This window comes from Protopterus annectens, chromosome 1.part1 (genome assembly GCF_019279795.1).
Source record: "Protopterus annectens isolate FY-2018-M chromosome 1.part1, PAN1.0, whole genome shotgun sequence".
In the NCBI taxonomy this organism is placed as follows: Eukaryota; Metazoa; Chordata; order Ceratodontiformes; family Protopteridae; genus Protopterus; species Protopterus annectens.
Genome location: NC_056726.1, coordinates 996,920,277 through 996,940,153, shown reverse-complemented (window position 1 = coordinate 996,940,153; position 19,877 = coordinate 996,920,277). Strand labels below are relative to the sequence as shown.

Sequence of the window (19,877 nt, the reverse complement as noted above, 5' to 3'; positions counted from 1 at the left end):
TGGTTACTAAAATGTGTTTGCTGTGCATTATTTTGTATAAAGCAGACAGATTTATTGTAGGGACAGCAAGTAAGATAGTGCTCGGCAAAGACACAACTCAGTGAGATCAGATATATATATATATATATATATATATATATATATATGTGTGTGTGTGTGTGTTTGTGTGTATGCATATATATATGTATGTGTGTATGTGTGTGTATGTGTGTGTATATATATATATATATATATATATATATGTGTGTGTGTGTGTATATATATATATATATATATATATGTGTGTGTATATATATATATATATATATATGTGTGTGTGTGTATGTGTATATGTATATAAGTGTTTCTGAGAATCTGCATAACTATGCAGTATGATTTATAACAATTTCTATGAATACAATATTTTATTCTATTGACAATAATGAGTTTGAGTAAATGCTCATATACAAGCAATTCAAGGTTTTTTTGGAAGCTGTTAATTGCATTTACATGACAGAAAATAGATGCATCTTAACATATGTAATGTCTGAATCATATTAGCCAAAGTTTTTGATTTAAATGAATGTTAGAACTTATTTTTCTCTTCTCTTGATTTCTAACATCAAGATTATTTGAATGCTATTTGAATACAAGTGTTTTATATTACATGGATGTATATAGTAGTATGAACAGTTTAAAAAAAAAAAAAAAAAAAAAAGGTTTATTTTAGTTTATATGATGCTGTTTTACCAAATGTGTAGTCTTGTCTTGCTAGATAATTGAACTGAAAACTGTTAACCTCAGTTAAATATAACTAGTATTAAATTGATAAGGTGGTAGCTGAGGTACTGCTGCTTAGGGTAGGGGTTAACTTGAGTGGTAAATACTACTCTAAGTTGGAGTTTATAACTCCAGGCTGGATGCAAGTTTTAATCCTTACATTATTTTCACTTGTTCATTGTTATTTGTATATAGTTTTGACATCCACAATATATTTTGTACATTCATTGTCACTACAAACAAAATTGAATCCTGTACGAAATCCCATAAGAGATTCAATAAATACAGCTATATTTAAAGGTACACCTAAAGGAGGAGATGTAACATTACTTATCTTGTTATTTTGATCATAAGATTCTTAAGTTTTAAAAATGCCAAATGACATCTTTAAAAGGAATTTCTTTAAACATTAATGGATTGAATAATCCATGTAAAAGGGCAAGCCTAATAAGATACATTAATTTACATAAGGCCAACTTAGTCTTCCTGCAAGAAACCCATCTCTTGAAAAAAGAGATTGATAAACTAGCCACAAACAAATATATAGTATTGGTTAGTTCAGAGCACACTCAGAAAAAAAGAGGAGTGGCTATTTTATGGAATAAAAGTTTGCCCATTCCTAAAACCATTAAGTCTTATCAGGATGACAAAGGAATGTTTTGTATGGTTACAATACAAATTAATGGGAAGACTTACACTTTAATGTATATTGGATACCTGGAATTGGTATTAATACAGTGAAACATCATCTTGATAAGATCATATCATTCTCTATAGGAGATATTATTTTAGCTGGTGACTTTAATTGTATACTACATGAAAGTGATACTACCACTATAGGGAAAAGAATTACATCTAATGCAAAACATTTAAATGATTTTGCTAATTCTTATCATTTGAATGATATTAATCAGATAGATTCAAATTCATTACCATACACCTTTTTTTCTAACAGATACAAAACTTATTCAAAAATAGATAGGGTCTTTATTTCTAACTAGATGGTAACAGATTTAATTCCAAAATCATTTCATGTCCTATATCTGATCATAATTCAATTGTTTTTGAATTCATGATAAAAAATACTCATAATGTTCAGATCAAAAGGATACCAGCATACTTAACTAAAAGACTATAAAGAATATATACTTTCAGAAGTAAAACATTTTTTAGACATAAATAATACTCCTGAAGTCTCCATTGTTTATGTTTGGGATGCCTTAAAATCATATCTATATGGACAAAGTATCAGATGGTATAATAATAAAAGGAAATCTTGGGATAAGGAATTGTTAGATATTCAAAGTAAATTAGACTCTTATAAACATAATAATAAAGAAAATATTATGGACAAGAATGTTATTGAAGAAATAAACAAACTAAATGAGAAATACAAAGAAATTTTAACTCAAAGTTAAAATAACTTTAGAGAAATACAAGTTTTTGTCTTATTCAATAAGCCCCAAATACTTACATAGACTTAAAAATAAAACAAAAAGGTTGAATAAACAAAACCATATCAAAGAAATCTTTTCTCTAAGGAAAAAGAAGAATGTTTCTAGTATACCAGAAATACTAGATGAATTTAGAAATCACTTTCACAAAATTAACCATAAAACATTAACATGGAACCTAAAGATAAAATAAAGGAGTTTATAACCACAAACATGAATAAAAAGCTTAATAAACAACAGATTAAACTATTGGACAAGAGTATTTCATATACAGAAGTTATTACACAAATAAATAAGCTTAAATCAAACAAAGCACCGGGTAATGATGGTATTATACCAGAGATATATAAAATCCTTTCTAAAAGTACATATTCATTAATACATAAGGTTTTTATTTTGGCCCAAACTGAGTTAATAACCCCCCCATCTTGGCAATATACATTTATTTCGCCAATTTTAAAACCTAATAAAGATCCAACTAGATGTACTTCATATCGGCCCATCTCATTACTTAATGTTGATTATAAAATGTTTGAGTATTTTTGCTGATAGATTGAAGACAATCATTCCCGGCATTATAGATATAGATCAGACAGGCTTCATTGTAAATAGAAATACTTTTGATAATATAAGAAGAACTTTAACATTAATAGATTTTGCAAATAGGAAAAAGAAAGATTTAACACTTATTAGTCTTGATATAAGTTCAGCATTTGATTCAGTAAGTTGGGACTATCTGTTTACCTTAATGAAGTGCACAAACTTCTCAGATGCATTTGTAAATCTAATTGAGCATTTATACAAAGGAACGTTGGCTTATATTAAGGTAGGAACTTATGTTTCACAAAAATACCCATTCTTAAAGGTACAAAACAAGGATGTCCACTTTCTCCACTATTATTCACTTTAGTAATGGAGCCTTGGGCTAATTTGATCAGAAACAGTACTGACATAGAGGGTTTTGAAATAGATGAAAATACAACATCCAAAATTCAACTTTTTGCAGATGATGTTCTAATTACATCAGCAGGATCTAATTCTTCTATGCAGTCTCTATTTGATAACATGATGAATTTTAAAAGTATTTCTGGTTTAATATTCAATGAAGAAAAAACTAAAATACTACCTATATATACACGAAAAAATATTCTCATTAGTGATTTTACTAAATATGTACCCAATTCAGGTCAGATAACTTATTTAGGTATAATACTATCTAAAGATATTAAATCTATTATATATAATAATTATAATACCTGTTTTTTTAATATACAAAATCTTTTTAATACCTGGAATAATGTGTTTTTTTACTATGGAGGAGAGACTTACAGTTATTAAAATGATAATATTCCCCAAGATTTTATACTTAATACAATCAATAATACTTCCACCTACAAAAATAATTATCAAGAAACTGAATACACTCATGTTAAATTTCCTATGGGCACCCAATAGACCTAGGATTGCATTAAAGAAACATACTAATAGCTGATCTCAAGGGGGTATTTCTTTTCCAGACTTTAATTTATATACTATCTCTTCTATTGTAAAAGTTATTACTTTATTAATAGATCAGTCATATGTCACAAAATGGAAAGATTATTGGGAGCTAATTAGTATGCACTTCATGAAAATCTCCTTAACACATAAAAATATGATTGTAAATAACTCCATGTTATGGTTACTAAAGGAATTTTGTACTTCACCTATTACACCTAAACATATGGTTTGTTACCCATTAAATATTATTATTAGTTATCGTAACTTTATATTCATGCACCCTAAGTATAGGGAATGGAATTTTATTGTATTCCTATAATGTATACTCAAGGTATGCTTTTGTCATCTACTTCTGAAGGAACTCATTTAGCTATAGATAATGATCTAAAGTACTGGTATCAGTTGATATCTGATAATAAAGTTAAAAATCTAGATTTCTTAAAACAAGAATTTGATCTAAGAGAAACTTGCTGGTTAGAGGTTCAGACCTTTAGACAACATCTCATTAATAAAATAGATCTAATGTCTGTAACAGTTAAAGAATCTATTCCAACACTGATTGATTACTTGATATTAAATTTACAACATAAAGTTTCTGATAAAGGTAAACTTTCATACATACATAAAATTATCAGACAAGAAACTTTTTACAGTGTAGATTCATACTGGAATTATTTCACTTCTATTAATGGGGACCCACCAAATCAACAAGATAAACAATATATTTTGGAATCTGCTTATAGAACTACGTCTTCCATTGTCTGGAGACTTTATACATGGAAATTTTTACATAGATCTTTTTATACACCTTTGATGATGAATAAAATAAATAATAAAGATAAGTTATGTAAGAGTTGTAATGTAGAAATTAATGCTGACTGGGCTCATATGTTTTATGACTGTATAAAATTGAAAGAATACTGGAAGTCAATTAATGAATTTTTGCAGGCTCTTTTTACGGATAATTTCATTATTTCTAAATCTCTTATATTATTCAACACACCTGTACCTCAAAGTGTTAAAAAGGTTAAGCTTCCCTTGTTATGGTCTATTCTAGCAGTGGCTAGGAAAATAATAACTAGAAATTGGATTTCAGATACACCTCCTTCATTCAATGAATTTAAAAATGTTATGAATATAGTGTGCCATATGGAAATAAACACAATTAGGACAAGAACAAATAGAAAAACATCTTATTATATTGTATGGGATCATTTACAAAATTTGTTAAAAAAAATGTTAATTTCAATAGCATGGTATTTTAGTTTAATTAATTGATCTGATTTTAGTGGATGTCTTTGTAAATACTTTAGTTGTTTTGTTGAATATTATAATAATACCTATTTTTAATTACTTGTATAAAATTGTTATGATATTTCTCTTATATGTTAAAACAATAAACCTGTTTTGAAAAAAAAAAGTAGTAGAGACCCTGTCACTCTAAAATGAAAGCCAATCACCTTTGGGGAGCCCATTCTTTTTTTCTGGTTACCTACAAAAGCTTGTTTGCTACCAACTTGACTCCAGTCTGAACTGGCCATACGAAAGTTTGGATCTACAGATTTTTCTCCTACAGGGAGCCATCCGGTTTAGCAGAGTTTGGAATGGCCCTGTCTGGACACAACTCGTATCTTTTGGTGCACTTCCTGTTTCACCCCCCCCCCCCCAACAGGGGATTCATCCTATGTAGTGTGACCATCATCTCTACCTCAGAGTGTGGTCCATGGCTTTCCCTCCAGACTCTCTTGGCCGGATGAGTAGGGAGTGGAGTTGAGAGGAAGCCACCTTCTTAGGGTTCTAAGAAGTTGTTCCCAGTTTAAACATTACAGTAATAATACAACACAGACTTCAGATGTTTGGTGAGAAACCTTCTTTCGGGATCTTGCATAAACATTAGGGGAATAATGAGCACCAAGTTTAAGTCTTTGTTTTTATTATTTCACCTTTACTCATTAGTTTGTAGACTGTCTTTTCTTCATTACTTGAGTAATTTTGTTTGGACAGAGTGGCACTCTGTACTGCCAAAGTCAGTCCGTTACATTTCTCCTTGATGCTATGGTCTCAGCTTTCCAAAAAAGATTCCTGGGCAGCTCTTGGTCGAGGGCAATATTGAGGCACCACTTCTGTCTTGATTAAGACGTTGCTTTGAGAGTGCTGTTTCTTCATCCTCCTTTGAAGACCCTCTACTTTTTGGAGGATTAGCTCTTCATATTCAGCACGTTTGCCTCTGACACCAAGCCTGCGGGGACTGTAGTTTCATATTTAATGTGTTTGCCTGTCCACCACAGTGCTTGAGTCTGGCATTGCTTGGGAGCTACTCTCCCTTCTGAATAGCTTTTTTTCCTTAGAGAAGAATCACAGAACTACTAGCCTGCAGTTCTGTGGTTCTGTCTTACCCTCTTTCTGTGGTTGCCCCCCACTTTTAATCCCAGGTCCCTTTTGATAGCAGTCTTGGCTTTGCAGCTTAACTAGTTAATTTCCCCGTTTCTTCAGATGGACAAAAAATTGGGGGGACCCTTAACTCACCATAGGTGTTCAACCTCTCTCGGGTTCCAAGAAGTGGTTGTCCTGCTTTAGTTAAATGGATCGGTGGTTGATCTTCCTTTCTTCAGAAAACAAGTCTTATAGTTGTCAAGTAGATGCCTCTAGTGCATTGATAACTGTTGGTTGTTTTCAACTGCTGAACCTACTTTCTGGACTTTGCTGTGGTCAAAGTCTGCTTCTCTTGAGATTGTGTCTCCAGTGTACGTGCTTTAGAATATTGTATTACAAACATGGGTGCCACAACCTTTTGATTGCAGTGCATCCTTTCAACCATTTTTTTTTTTTTTTTTGTCAACAACAACTGTTGGAGTCTAATCTCGTCTGTCTAGACTGCTCTCCAGGATTCAGTCTTTTGAGCTGTGTTGTAGTGTAGGCCTTTAACTCCTTCAACCCTGGTAATTTATTACTTATGATTCATCCCAACCATAGTACCTGTCAAGGAAGAGTTTCTGTCTTGGATACAGCAGGTACACCCTTGTATCATTTGACTTATCAAAAAGAGGACCATTCCTAATGGATTACAAATACCATCCCATTGTTCTCCTGCAAGTGGTCTTCCCCCATGATGGGCAGATATGTACTTTAGTGCTTCACTTGGTACTGGTGATGTCATGTCTTCTGTAGTTTTTTGATTTGCAGGTAAGCGCTCATTGGTGAATAGGGGTAAAAGCTGTTGGCACAGAGGGCAAAAACAGTTGCGCATCAGTATGTGACATGACATAGCTAATTGCCTTGGGCACACATCCATCCCCAAGTCGATATACTGAATTCTGCCTTGTGGCATAAGACCTATCAGTGAGAGTCCTCAACTGGCATGTTTGCACCGAACGTTTGCAGTCACACCCTGAAAATACACATTTATGCCTAATTTGTCCTTTCCGGTTAAAAATCCAGAGCAAAAGGAAAGTAATTCAGCTATAAAAAAAATGAAAAAAACGAATAAAAAATATACATATGGGGAGAGGGGTGATACCTTCTATCACACTCCAGTTCTGATGTTGGTGATCATATCTAATGACTTCATTTTGGCCAACATTGTGAGAAATTAATAAGCAGGGTAGACTGAATGTACAGAGATGGGATTACCTGAAAAATAAAGGGCTTTGTTCATTGTATTGGTAAAACTCAATTTGTATTGTGCTATTTGCAGTTCTGGAGACTCAGGATGGATGTAGTCCAGGAAACGCTTCTTTTAAGAATTGTTTAGTAGAGCCAAAACCTCTTTTATCAAGGATACTATCAAAACACATTACAAAAAAATGAACTATTCAGTCCACTAATGGAGCCCATGAACTTAGATTAGCCTCTGAAGCCAGACCTAATTATAAACCCATATTTCAGCAAAAAAACAAAGTCCAAACCTCAAAAAGCAGTGAACCGAACCAGTAAAAGTATTCCAATAACAACCACTTTATTCACGAACATCAAATTCACAGTCTTAAAGCGTGCAAAATACTCGTACACTTTTCGTCGCCTCCAAATATTGCAACTTCCTCAGAAGACAGAATACTATTGTGTATGGTGCATTTAAATAGCAAATCTGTATGCAATTAAGGATTGATTAATTGGTTATAAAAAATTAACCATTTCTTGTCAACAGTATAAAATACTTCTTTTCCAATCTATTCAATGCGGTTCCAGTGCATGCCGCTAAAAGTTACCAACATTAACCATGATCATAAAAATGATAAAGAACAAAACATTAGGCATTAAAAATCTTTAAAAACTTTAAAATCTTTAAACAATTTTAGACAATTTTAGACATTCGACTACCAAGGGGGAAATATTGGCAAGCTGTCAATGTTATTGCTATTGTTAACCTAGCAGAGGGGTTACCCGATGTTCGTGAATAAAGTGGTTGTTATTGGAATACTTTTACTGGTTCGGTTCACTGCTTTTTGAGGTATAAACCCATATTTAGTCATGTTAGAAAACTAAAAAAAATACTCTACATTGTACAGAACTTATTCATAATGATGTCTCCTGTTCTGACCTAATAAACATTACCAATGTCCTTGCAAATATATTTAGTGCTAATTTCACCCCTCAGATGTCCATTCAGAGTCTCAAAATATTTGAATCCCTTACTTCCCCAATTATGTCTAAAGGTCATTTAATTAAACTGCTAAGACCAAAACTACATCCCCTATGGGGCTTTGACAGTATGCCCAGTTGTTTTATTAATCTAAAAGATGCATACTTGCATATTCCTATAGAGGAATCACACAGACGTTTATTATGCTTCAGAGCAGGTACCAGGCACTATTAGTTCTGTGCTCCACCCTTTGGTTTGTCTGCTGCTACTAGGGTCTTCAGAAAATGCCTAAAACCACTGATAGCCTTCTGCATAATAAAAGGGGTCCAGATTTATCCTTATTTGGGCAACTGCTTTATCTAGGCAACAAACCTGAAAAAAAAACTTAAATCAGACTTGTTCGCCCAGAAGCATTTAACCTGCATGGGATTCACCGTCAGTGCAAAGAAATCTCAAACAGACACCTCAACCAAGATTGTGTTCCTAGGGGCCTTACTGGATTCAGTTCTCCAGAAGGCCTTCTTACCTGAGAACAAGGTCTCCTACCTGACCCTGTACTTAAAAAAAAAAAAAATAAAAATAAAAAAATAAATAAATAAATAAAAAAATAATCTTGGTCAAGGATTTCCTCACCACCAAGGGGAGTACCTTAGGGCCTTGGGTTACATGACCGCTTGCATCCTCATGATTCCCCTAGCCAGACTGCACATGAGGAAACTACAGTGGTACCTCATGAATGTGAGGTGCCAACATTCAGAGCCTCTCACAGCCAAGATAAAACAGATTCCTTGTTCAGGAAGGAATTCACCTGATGGGCCCAGGCTTGCTCCATCAACCTTGGGTCTCCATTTCAGATTCACCCCCATGGACAAACTCTGGCAACTAATGCATCAGAAGTAGCCTGGGAGCACACTTCATTTGTCTCCAAACTCAAGGAAAGTGGGGCTCCAAGTTCAGACAAGCACATAAATCTAAAATAACTTGTGGCAGTCCATAATAGCCTGATAGCCTTCCAAAAGAAATGGAAGCCAGGAGTACTAGTAGTGAAGACAAGACAATGCCACAACAAGCAGGGGGGATCCACTCTTGCCCACTTTGCCACTTAGCAGTGGATGTTTGGGAAACAGCAGGCTCGTGGCACAGTACCTGCCAGCTCTACACAACCAACTAGCAGATCACCTCAGCAGAAGCCTGTCAGACCCCCATAAGTGGTGACTGCATTGGGAAGTATTTCTCTGTTCCTTCCCTCCAGTGCCTCTGCTCCCCAGGGTATTGCTAAAGATAAGAGAAGGGGGACCAACAACAATACTGATAGCCCCAGACTGGCCCATGCAGCACTGGTACCCTGTACTACTCAGCCTAACCAGCACTGAACCATGGCAGCTGCCAGAGAGAGTAGACCTATTGACACTAGGGCAAGATTGTATACCCCAACCTGCAGACCCTCAACATGGAGGGGATACCTTAACTGCATGAAAGGATCCTCTCCTCGACAAGCAGGTCCATGATATTCTAAAAGAGGACATAAGACTTAGCACAAGGAAATCTTACTCTGCCAAATGGAAAAGTTTCTCCCTTTGGTGTGGGCAAAAAGCACAAAATTGCCAAGATTGCTGTCATTCTGGCCAATTTGGCCAGCATTTTTGGCAAAGGTTTGACTTGCTCCACCATAAAAATTCATGCTTCAGCTATCTCAGCCTACATAACCTGCTCAACCTCCCATTTTTTCTCGCCCCCTCATGAAACAGTTCCTGAGAGGGGTAGTTTACATCAGGCCACCCAGAAAGCCTTCTGTACCACTCCTGGACCTCAGATTTGTGTTGGAAAAACATACTCTTCCCCCATTCTAACCAGTTGCTTCCCCTGAGCTGTAATTTTTGATCTGGAAGACTACTGTCTTGTTAGCTATCACCTGTGCTGGAAGGGTTTCTGAGCTTCAGGCCCTCATGTCTGTGGAACCATTCATCATCTTCCACCCAAAGTCTCACTCAGGACTAGCCCCTCCTTTATGCCCAAGGTGGTGTCGGAGACCTCCTTAAATCAAGCCATATATTTGCTTACTTTCTTCCCCAACCCTGAAAGCAAGGAGAAAGGATACTCTATTCCTTGGATGTACATAGGCAGCTTTGTTACTACTTAGATAAAACAAAGACTATCAGAAAATCAGACCAACTGTTTGTGCCCTTTGACACTAGCTCTGAGGGGAGACTAGTTTCTAAGCAAACCATCTCCAAGTGGATCTCCCGCTGTATTTCCTTCTGTTTCAGCCATCATGGTGAGAAACCCCCTGATACTGTGAGGACACATTCCACTAGGGCTACTGACTGCTTTTTTTTAAAGTTGTGCCCACAAAAGACATTTTGGAGGCTGCAACTTGGGTCTTCAGTGCATACCTTTACCAAACATAACCACCTTCCAGCCTTCTCCAAGTTAAGAGCAGGATTTGCCACAGCCATCTTGCAGGGCATCCTCTCCTTAATATTCCATCCTCCCTTCCTTTCAGCTTTGGGAATCATCCACAAGTTAGGACTGCAGTGAAACACAAAGAACATAGTACAGTTTTGTATACTTACCATAAATGTAGATGTTTGAGTGTATTCACTGTTGCAGTGTTCTTTCTCTCTCTCCTCCCCCTACAGGGTAGGCTGGGATAATTTCCTTCTCAATCAGGTTAACCCTCTTTCTAACTTTCCTCGTCCTGGGCTTCAGTGTTCCAGATCCTTGACCTCAGGGTCCCTCTGGGGGACCCCTACCTGTAGGGGCATGACAAGTATAAAGGTCATGGTGCTGGCAGACTCCCCTTATACCCAAGCATAGTGACATTGGATAGGGCATCTGCCGTCTCCTGGAGGAGGGAAATTTTTCTGTGGTAGTCTGGCCATCCAAGGGCTTCCACAGCAGGAAATCCCACAAGTTAGGTCTGCAACAGTGACTACACGCAAACATCTACATTTATGCTAAGTTTACAGAACTGTACTTTTTGGCTACTGGTCTTATCCCTAAGGAGTGTCATATTACACTTGTGACCTGGGTAATTGCAGACCTATCGCCCTTATAAGCCTTATCTGCAAAGCCATGGAATGTACCATAACTAACCTCCTAAACTATATCAAGATTTTTGTTAGACTTTACTACCAGCAGTTTGGCTTTGTGTAGGGCAGAGTTTGTCTTTTTAATCTGGTAAAATTCTTTGAAAGGGTTACAGAGATTGTAGATGCTGGACATGCAGTGCACATGTTGTATCTTGACCTTGCCAAGGCCATCAACACCATTCCATATGCTGGCATCATACAAAATCTAAATGCTAAATCCACCCATGTATGTTAAGAGATGGCAAACTGGCCAAAAGATGGAACTTGTACTATGCGAGTTGGAGGTTCTTGACCAGAAAGTATAAAATTGGCAAGCAGTGTCCCTCCGGGCTTGGTACGGGGACCTCTCTTTATTTACCCATCATATTTCCTGACAGAGAGCAAAGACCTCTAGCTAACAAAAGTTTGCAGATGGATGCAAATTAGGGGCTAAGTTAAGTTACCCTGTGACACCCAAACCCTCCAAAATGAACCCTCCGTAGCAAACTCTTAGTACACTAAAAATTGGCTCAAACTAAATATTAATGTGTAATATCACTTTTGCTAGACAACCACCCCTTCATCATACTGTACAGACAACACACCACTAAAAAATGAAAATGTAGTCAGAGACCTAGGTACTTAGGTTGATGGCTTCCTCTCTTTTGACTGTCATTTTAACTATGGTTGTCAGGAGGCCCTTTTTATTTAGTCCAGCTTTGTCAAAGTAACGTCATCAAGAGGTGATCACGTCCTTATACTTTGCATTGATTAAGCAAATTATAGAAAACACCACCCCCTTTGGGATGCATCTCGCTAAACGGGTTTATATTAGACCATCGAAGTTTCAAAACTTCGAATGTTCTAATATCAAACCCTATTCAGCGAAAGCTGAAAACATCGAACATACAGAACAGTGAATTTTTTCCTAGGGAAAAAATTTGCTGTTCCAAAACACATACACACAACACAAGCACAACAAACAAACCGCAATCCACACACACACACCTAAAATCTTACACCTAACCCTACACTAAACTATACACACACCACTAACTATCCACTTACCTTAACCCAAACCCTAATCCTAAGGTCCGTCACTATCGCACACTCACCTCACCCACGCCCTGACCCTAACTCACCTACCCCACCCTAACACTCACGTCCACACAATCGCACACTTACCTGACCCGTGCCCTAACCCTAACTCACCTAACCCCCCCCTAACCCTCACGTCCACACAATCGCACACATACCTAACCTGCCCCAACCCTCATGTCCACACAATCACTCACATACCTAACCCACACTCAATCGCACACATACCTGAACCTGACCCGTAACTTTCCACCACAGTGCTGAAAATACCAAAGCAACAGAAACGGACAACCAAATTCTTTCCCTAGGAAAAAATTTGGTTTTCTGTTTCGATATTTTCAGCTTTTGCTGATTAGGGTTGGATATTAGAACATTCATAGTTTTGAAACTTCGATGTTCTGATATAGATCCTCACTAAACATTTCAAACTGTTATAAAGACCTCAAAGGTTCCAACCCAAAAAGATCAGAGGCCTAACGTCCCTGAGCTGCCAAGAGAGTCTGGAAGCTTTATCCATTTTCTTCAGTGCCTTATAGACTTCTGAGGGGAAATATCTGAATGTGCCATTAGAGAGACAATTTTCCTGGTCTTCCTCTTTCTCCACAAGTTTGGTATCTCCACCAACACTTAAACCAGAAACCTAAATCTTTACTAACGTATATAAAGTGGTAGAGGGACTCCCAAGCCTCTGCAGTAAACTTCGTCTGCACATTACACAGTGTGAGCCTCTATCTTCGTATAAACATAAACTAGATGACTGGATGAGTTGAGTATCCACTAATTTACTCTAACATTGTCTGTTATGGTGGTCCTGTAGAAAGGAGATATAACTTGAGGGAGGGTACTGGCAAGGCGTCAATGGACATATGACTTCATGGTCTTGGAATATATGGTTAAATGGACAACTTAAACAGTAGATAGGGTTACGTCAGAAATCATATGACTGGAAATTTGCATAAAATTAACACACTGTCAGTATACGTAGGAACACATGGTGGTAATATTTCGGGTATAGAGGACTTTGCAAAGTCCAAGAGGATAATCCACAGTAAGAGGTATGCATGAGAAAGAATGTATAGTCTAAAGCTGGCAAATAGGGCATTAGGTGCAGCTTGACTTTTCTGTTCTCTCTCAGAGAGCTGTAAATGCAATTTTCAGATGCTATTAAACAGACTTCTGTTTTGTTTCACTGCACTCCATTGAAATAACTTTTATACAGTTTAATTTTCCATCTTTTGTTAAATTTTTTTCTTCCACAGAGAACTTTACAGAAGCAGAGTATGGTCTATGGTGGTAAATCCACAATCCGAGATCGAGCATCAGGCACAGCATCGAGTGTTGCATTTACACCACTTCAGGTAAGTGCGGGAACCTCATTGCCATGTGGGAGAGGCTTGGGACCTCGAGTTAAGGAAGGAGAAAATCCTGTGCTCTAAAAATGTATTGCGTCTAAGGAAGGAGAAAATCTCATGCTCTAAAAATGTATTGCATCTAAGTTAAGTGGCTGCATGACAAGGCATAAGTCCCACACCACAGAAATTCCTTTCCTGGCTATGTAAGAAGTTGCATCTGAATGCATCTCTAGTACAGAGGTTTTTAATGCCTGAGAGACAGGAATCTGGGCACACCTGAGCTGTCAGATGATTCCTCTGTGTTCCTACTGTTGTCTTGTCCTATAAAAATGTTATTCTTAATATGTAATTCTTCACAGGTGTTTAATTTGACAAATGTGTTTCTTGGTTAGGATGTTCCTAGTAGACTGTTTAAATGTTTTCTAAGGGTGTTTACTTTTAGTTATACAAAACTCTGAATTTACTGTGTGAAAACCCTACTTTTTCAGTGACTTTCATAAGTTGTTGCTTCATTTGTCACTGGCGTTCTCTACATTGTTCTCCACTTTTATTGTAAACGGGCACTAGACACTGATCTAATCCATTTACCAAAGTGAATGGATCAGCTGTTACCCAAGTGTGCGTGCTGCTTGGCAATGAGTGAGAGCAGGAGAGGTCAAGTGAGAGCTCAGCTAAAGCTAATCCTTTAGGTTTTGCCATTTTAACATTGATGAAACATTTAAAGATACAGTGGAAGCAGGTTAGTGAAAAAACTTTAAAACTCTGGGAAATTATTTAGTAGTAACCTCCCCAGTAGTCTCTCGTACTTTAATGCTTTTGATAGAACAGAGCACAATTTAGCTTATTTAATGTAGCATTTGTACTTTTTTTTTTTCTTGAGGCTAATTGTTGATGTTTACTGAAACATGCAAGCTGATTTTCACATATGTGCGCTAGAATCGAGAAAACAAGAGAACAGGTAATTAGTATAGGTGGGAACCAGGGTTGCCAGATTTTTAAAATGGCAGGTAGGAACAGAACCAAAAAAGGTCCTTCATGCTAAGTGAAGACCAGAAGACCAAAAGAAAAGGTCTTTCATGCGAAACTGTCTGCTTTTCCAGATTAAACAGAAGTAGCTCTGCTTTGCGAGTTTCGATTGGCTCATATGCTGGTATACAAGCCAATAAAAAATCGCACAGCAGAGCCTCCTCTGTTCAATGCAGAACAGCCCACTGTTTCACATTGAACAAAAGTGTCTTCACTTTGCGATTTATGATTAGCCCGTATGCCAGTATATAAGCCAATCAAAAATCACAAAGCGGGGGCTGTTTCGCCAGGATTTTAACAGGCAGTGTGGGACTCAGGATTGGGCTTTCTCAGGACAAGTCCCACTTAAATAGGGACATCTGGCAGGTTATAACATGCACTTTAGCATGGGTAGCCGTAATTTTAGATCAAGGTAATGCATGTGGGTACAGCCATCACTTTGGGAACTACTACTATCTGGAGGGGTAAACTTCATTTTTATGAAAATGTCCATAGTGTATTTGTGCCAAGTTAAAAGTGAATGGGGAGGGCTCTGAAAATGTGTTTAACTTCGTTTGTTTTCATAGAAACAAAACATGCAGCAAAATGTGACATAAGTTTAAATAGAGATGAGAAGAAATTACTGCTTAAAAGATCAGCCTGCCAAACAGTGTGTGCACGTAAGCCAAATGGTGGAAATACAGATTCAAAAAAAAGGTTATGTATAATAGGTGAGAGTAGTAAATTTCTATCATAATGGCTACTCTGTTCATATTATAATTGAATGTAAACACCCATAACAGGTGTAGATAAAAAGAAAATTATTAAATTATATTAAGAAATGCAGGATACAAATAGAAGTGTTGCAGGAGACGCATTTGGATAGAAATGAGCACGCATATTTGACAAAAAAAATGGTTTCAGCGTGGACATTCAGCTGAGTATCAGGGACAAAGGAAGAGAGGAGTAATGCAGACTACTAGAGGGGGCTCCTATAGTGATAAAAGAGGAAAAAAGCCAGTGGTAGATTTGTGGTAGTATGGAGCTGTTGACAAGGGAAAATGATTATGCTGGTATATATTTATATTCCATTATAAACTGCTGATATGATGTCTGTTTCAGCCTTTGGATTTACCAGATCCATTCAGATCAGACCTCAGTGCTTTTCAGAAGCTTTGGATCCAGGGCTCTGACTCTTTCACTATCCATAATTCTCTATGTTCCCCAGAATAATTCTGATGTCCTTCAAGGATGCATCTGCAGTCATCACATATGGGTTGTCCTGCCTCAGGCAGCCCTTCGGTCGGCCGGATTCCAAAGTCTGGGTCCGGACATGGTATTCAAGCTATGATTTATGCTTTCTTTGGGCTATTTTGTGCTACCCTACTCTAATATTTTAATAGCATAACATTTTCTGGTGTTTCGTGTATCTCTAGTCTGAGTGATTATATTGTTGTGTAGGACAAGGCTGCTGGTTTTACAAAGTATGCTCTGCTCCAGACCAGAAGTGTATCCCTCACTGGTAAGATCAGACCATGAACTAATCTCACTGGATTTTCACATCCCAACACCACCCCCTGCCCAGAAAACCACAGTGAAAAACTTCTCTAAAGCAAATTTCACACTCCTCAAAACCGAGGTGGAATCCTTCAAAGCCCCCGGGCCCAGACCGCAGAATCCTTTATAAACGCATTCTATGAACACCTTCAGGAATGCATGGATCATGCAATCCCAAATAAAACCAAGACCCAATCCTCCAAAGGCAGACGTCCTGTCTGGTGGACCCCAGCCATAAACAAACTATACAATAGAAGGAGGAAGCTACTAAATGATAGAGCAAAATTCCAAAATGGGAAGGCATCTCTGATCAGTATTAGCAAAAAACTACGGGCACTCATAAAATAGTCTAAGGCCAGCTTTGAGAGAAAAATTGCACAGGACACTAAGGATAATCACAAGGCTTTCTTTAGTTATGTTAGGAACCTGGGTAGGAATTCCCAGATATGCTCAGAATTAGTCCAAAATGACAAAAAATACACCAAACCCACAGACATTGCCAACATCCTAGCTGACAGGTTCAGCGCAAACTTCTCCCACCAAAGGGCAAATATCTATCCCAGCAGAGTGCTGCCCCCCTGACATCTCAGATGCTCAGGTAAGAGCCCCCCTCCCAAAGCAAAAAACACAGCATCAATGGGACCAGACGGTGTCCCGGGCTGCGTCCTACATGAACTCCAAGAAGAGCTAAACCCAAACATAAAACTACTGTTCAATCTCAGCCTTACTACAGGATATGTACCCAAAAAGTGGCATACAGCAACTGTGGTCCCTCTCCACAAAGGTGGTGCCTCAACGGATCCTGGAAACTATCGCCCCATAAGCCTGACTAGCTTGGTCTGCAAAGCTATGGAAAGGATCATCATGGACCTCATAAATAAAGATATTGGGGACCTACAGACACTGGATCCTACCCAGTCCGGCTTTAAGGGCAGATCCTGCCTCTTAAACCCTGTTGATTTCTTTGAAACAGTCACCAAGGCCATTGACGAGGGGAAGGTGGTCCACACGGCCTACCTGGACCTCGCAAAAGCCTTCGATACAATACCCCACTCGGGCATTATAGATAAGCTCACCAGCTTAAATATAAACCCCTATGTCACTAGATGGGTTGCAAACTGGCTCAAGGACAGAACCCACATGGTTAGAATTGCTGGAGCCATGTCAGACTCCAAACCAGTTACAAGTGGTGTCCCACAAGGCTCAGTCCTGGGACCTCTCTTGTTCGGTATATATTTCTCGGAGGTACAGGCCAACACGGAAGGACTGTGGCTGACCAAGTTCGCAGATGACTGCAAACTGGGAGCCATAATCGACTCTCCAGCCGACACAAGCATCCTCCAAAAGGGCCTCATAGAAACAGACAACTGGTGCCAGAGCCATGGCCTCAAGCTAAATGCTAAAAAGTGTATAGTCATCCCCTTTGGCAAAAACAAAGTGCCCACAAATTACCACATAGGTGGTAATCCATTAAGTACAGAAGAAGTAATTAGGGACCTGGGGACCCAGGTTGATAGCAATCTCTCATTTGACAACCATGTGGCCAAAGTGGTTAGAAAAACATTTTATATAGCCCACCTAATCATGAAGGGATTCACATCTAGATCAGGGGAGGTCATCGTGCCTCTTTACTCATCCCTCATCAGGCTCATAATTGAGTACAATGCCCCTTTTGGGATGTACCTTACCAGACACCTGCAGCAACTGGAAAGACCCCAAAAGTACCTCACCAAGAGGATCAAAGGGCTCAAACAGATGCCATATGCTGCCCAGTTAAAGAAACTCCAGCTCTACTCAGTAGCATACCGCCTGTTCAGAGGCGATCTGTACCTGACGTATAAAGCCATGTCCATCCCGGAATTAATGGACATGCTGCACCTCAGAAAATCCAAATCCCATCGAGCTACACGCTCGAGAGACTTGAACCTCAGCACCGAAATAAATAGGACATGCTGGAGGGACAGATTCATAACCCAGAGGCTCCCTTCACTCTGGAATAAAATCCCAGTCCAGGTTAGGCAGAGTCCCTCATTGACTCTCTTCAAGAAGAATCTTGATGAGTGGATGGGAGATCGTAGGTTTACCCCGGGTATCACTTCTGTGTCACTGTTAGACAGAGGCACAGTATACTAACCTCAAAAAAGGGCATAGCAAAATTAATTTAAAATGGGTGGCGAAAGCCAAACACATTCTGGCTAGGCTTATAAATGCCCTAGGGCAGATAGCCTAGTATGAACCTATGAAGTATTAGGCCTGTGGCCACAAAACCCATCACATGACTCCCACGTGATATGTGTCTACCGGCTGGGGTGGCTCAATTAGATACCAACTGCGAAGCAAGTCTCTCTTTTGGTCCCAAAGCTCTTCAAAGACATAGACAAGCCAATCCTAAAGGGCCTTCATCCCACCCAAGTAAGAACTTCAGCTTATTATTTTTCAGAAGCTTTTTCTCCTGAGAAGATAGCAGAGAAACCTAAGGCTTCAAAGAAAAAGGAAAGAGACAAAAATGTGAAAAGAAGGTAATAGAAACCCAGAAAGTGGTCACTAGATCCTATAGATGATCTGGATCCCTGCACCGAAAACACCTAAATGTTTAGATCCAAAATCCTCTCAGATTTGTTCTCCAATGGCCCCTCTGTATTTCTCACCAGAGTTGGTGCATTCTAGCCTGCACTCTGCCTTCCTGCAGGAGAGATGTCCATCTCGACTGCCTTCAGTGGCTTCATCTTCAGTGTCGTTCTGTTCCACAAGGAGCCTTTCAAAAGTGGATGTCAACAGGAGGATGCAGATTTAGATGGGGGTCCTCCCATTGCCAACCCCATCTGGGAGTCTAGGTTGTGGCCTCATCTGCCTTTTATTGGTTTCTTATATTCCAGTCCGACTTTCTGATCCAAGCCTTCCCAGAGCACCGATGTTTGAGCAGACAGCCCTCTCTGCTTCAACTCTGATCTCCCTTACCCTAATGACTCTGAATGGGACAAGTCTTGGAGCCAAAGCCACAGAGCTGAGACTGAGTGGGGTCAACACTGAATGTTTCCAATACATCACTTCCCCTCAGCACTCAATAGCTCGGCTCTGTTGTCAACCTCAGAGCCGGGATGGATCAGAGTGGAGGATTTTCCTCTTCTGGATCTGAGGAGCGCTTCTTTGGCTCCAGTTGCATCTTCAGCATTTCAGGCATTTGAAACAGATTGAAAAATGCAGAGTAAACTTTCCTGTCTTGTGGGCTGTTGTCTTGTAGTTGTGAGTTGTTTTTTGTCTTTCCTTCTCATGTTAGGAAGGGGAATCCTCTGTCTGTCTCTCTCTCTCTCTCTCTCTCTCAAATTGCTTGAGGGTGCTCTGAGGTAGAGTGTCAGTCATGGAGGTGTCATGGGGCTCTGGTTGTCTTCCTTTGTTTATCCCTGTGGCAGATTCAGCCCAGTCCTCCTCCTTCATGAAGGCTTTCAGCTTTTACTTCTACAGTGTGGTGGGTCCCACTTTCTCAGCCTTACTCCTTGTGGAG

The 19,877-nt window shown here is 38.6% G+C and overlaps 1 protein-coding gene across 1 annotated transcript in view; it reads left to right on the top strand.

The window, feature by feature from the left end:
- Window positions 1-19,877, top strand: part of PRPF31 (pre-mRNA processing factor 31) — a 518,214-nt gene that overhangs the window by 481,327 nt on the left and 17,010 nt on the right. The window contains exon 12 of the mRNA XM_044087556.1: window positions 13,721-13,819. Coding sequence (XP_043943491.1) covers window positions 13,721-13,819 — 99 coding nt within the window. The remainder of the gene's footprint in view (window positions 1-13,720; window positions 13,820-19,877) is intronic.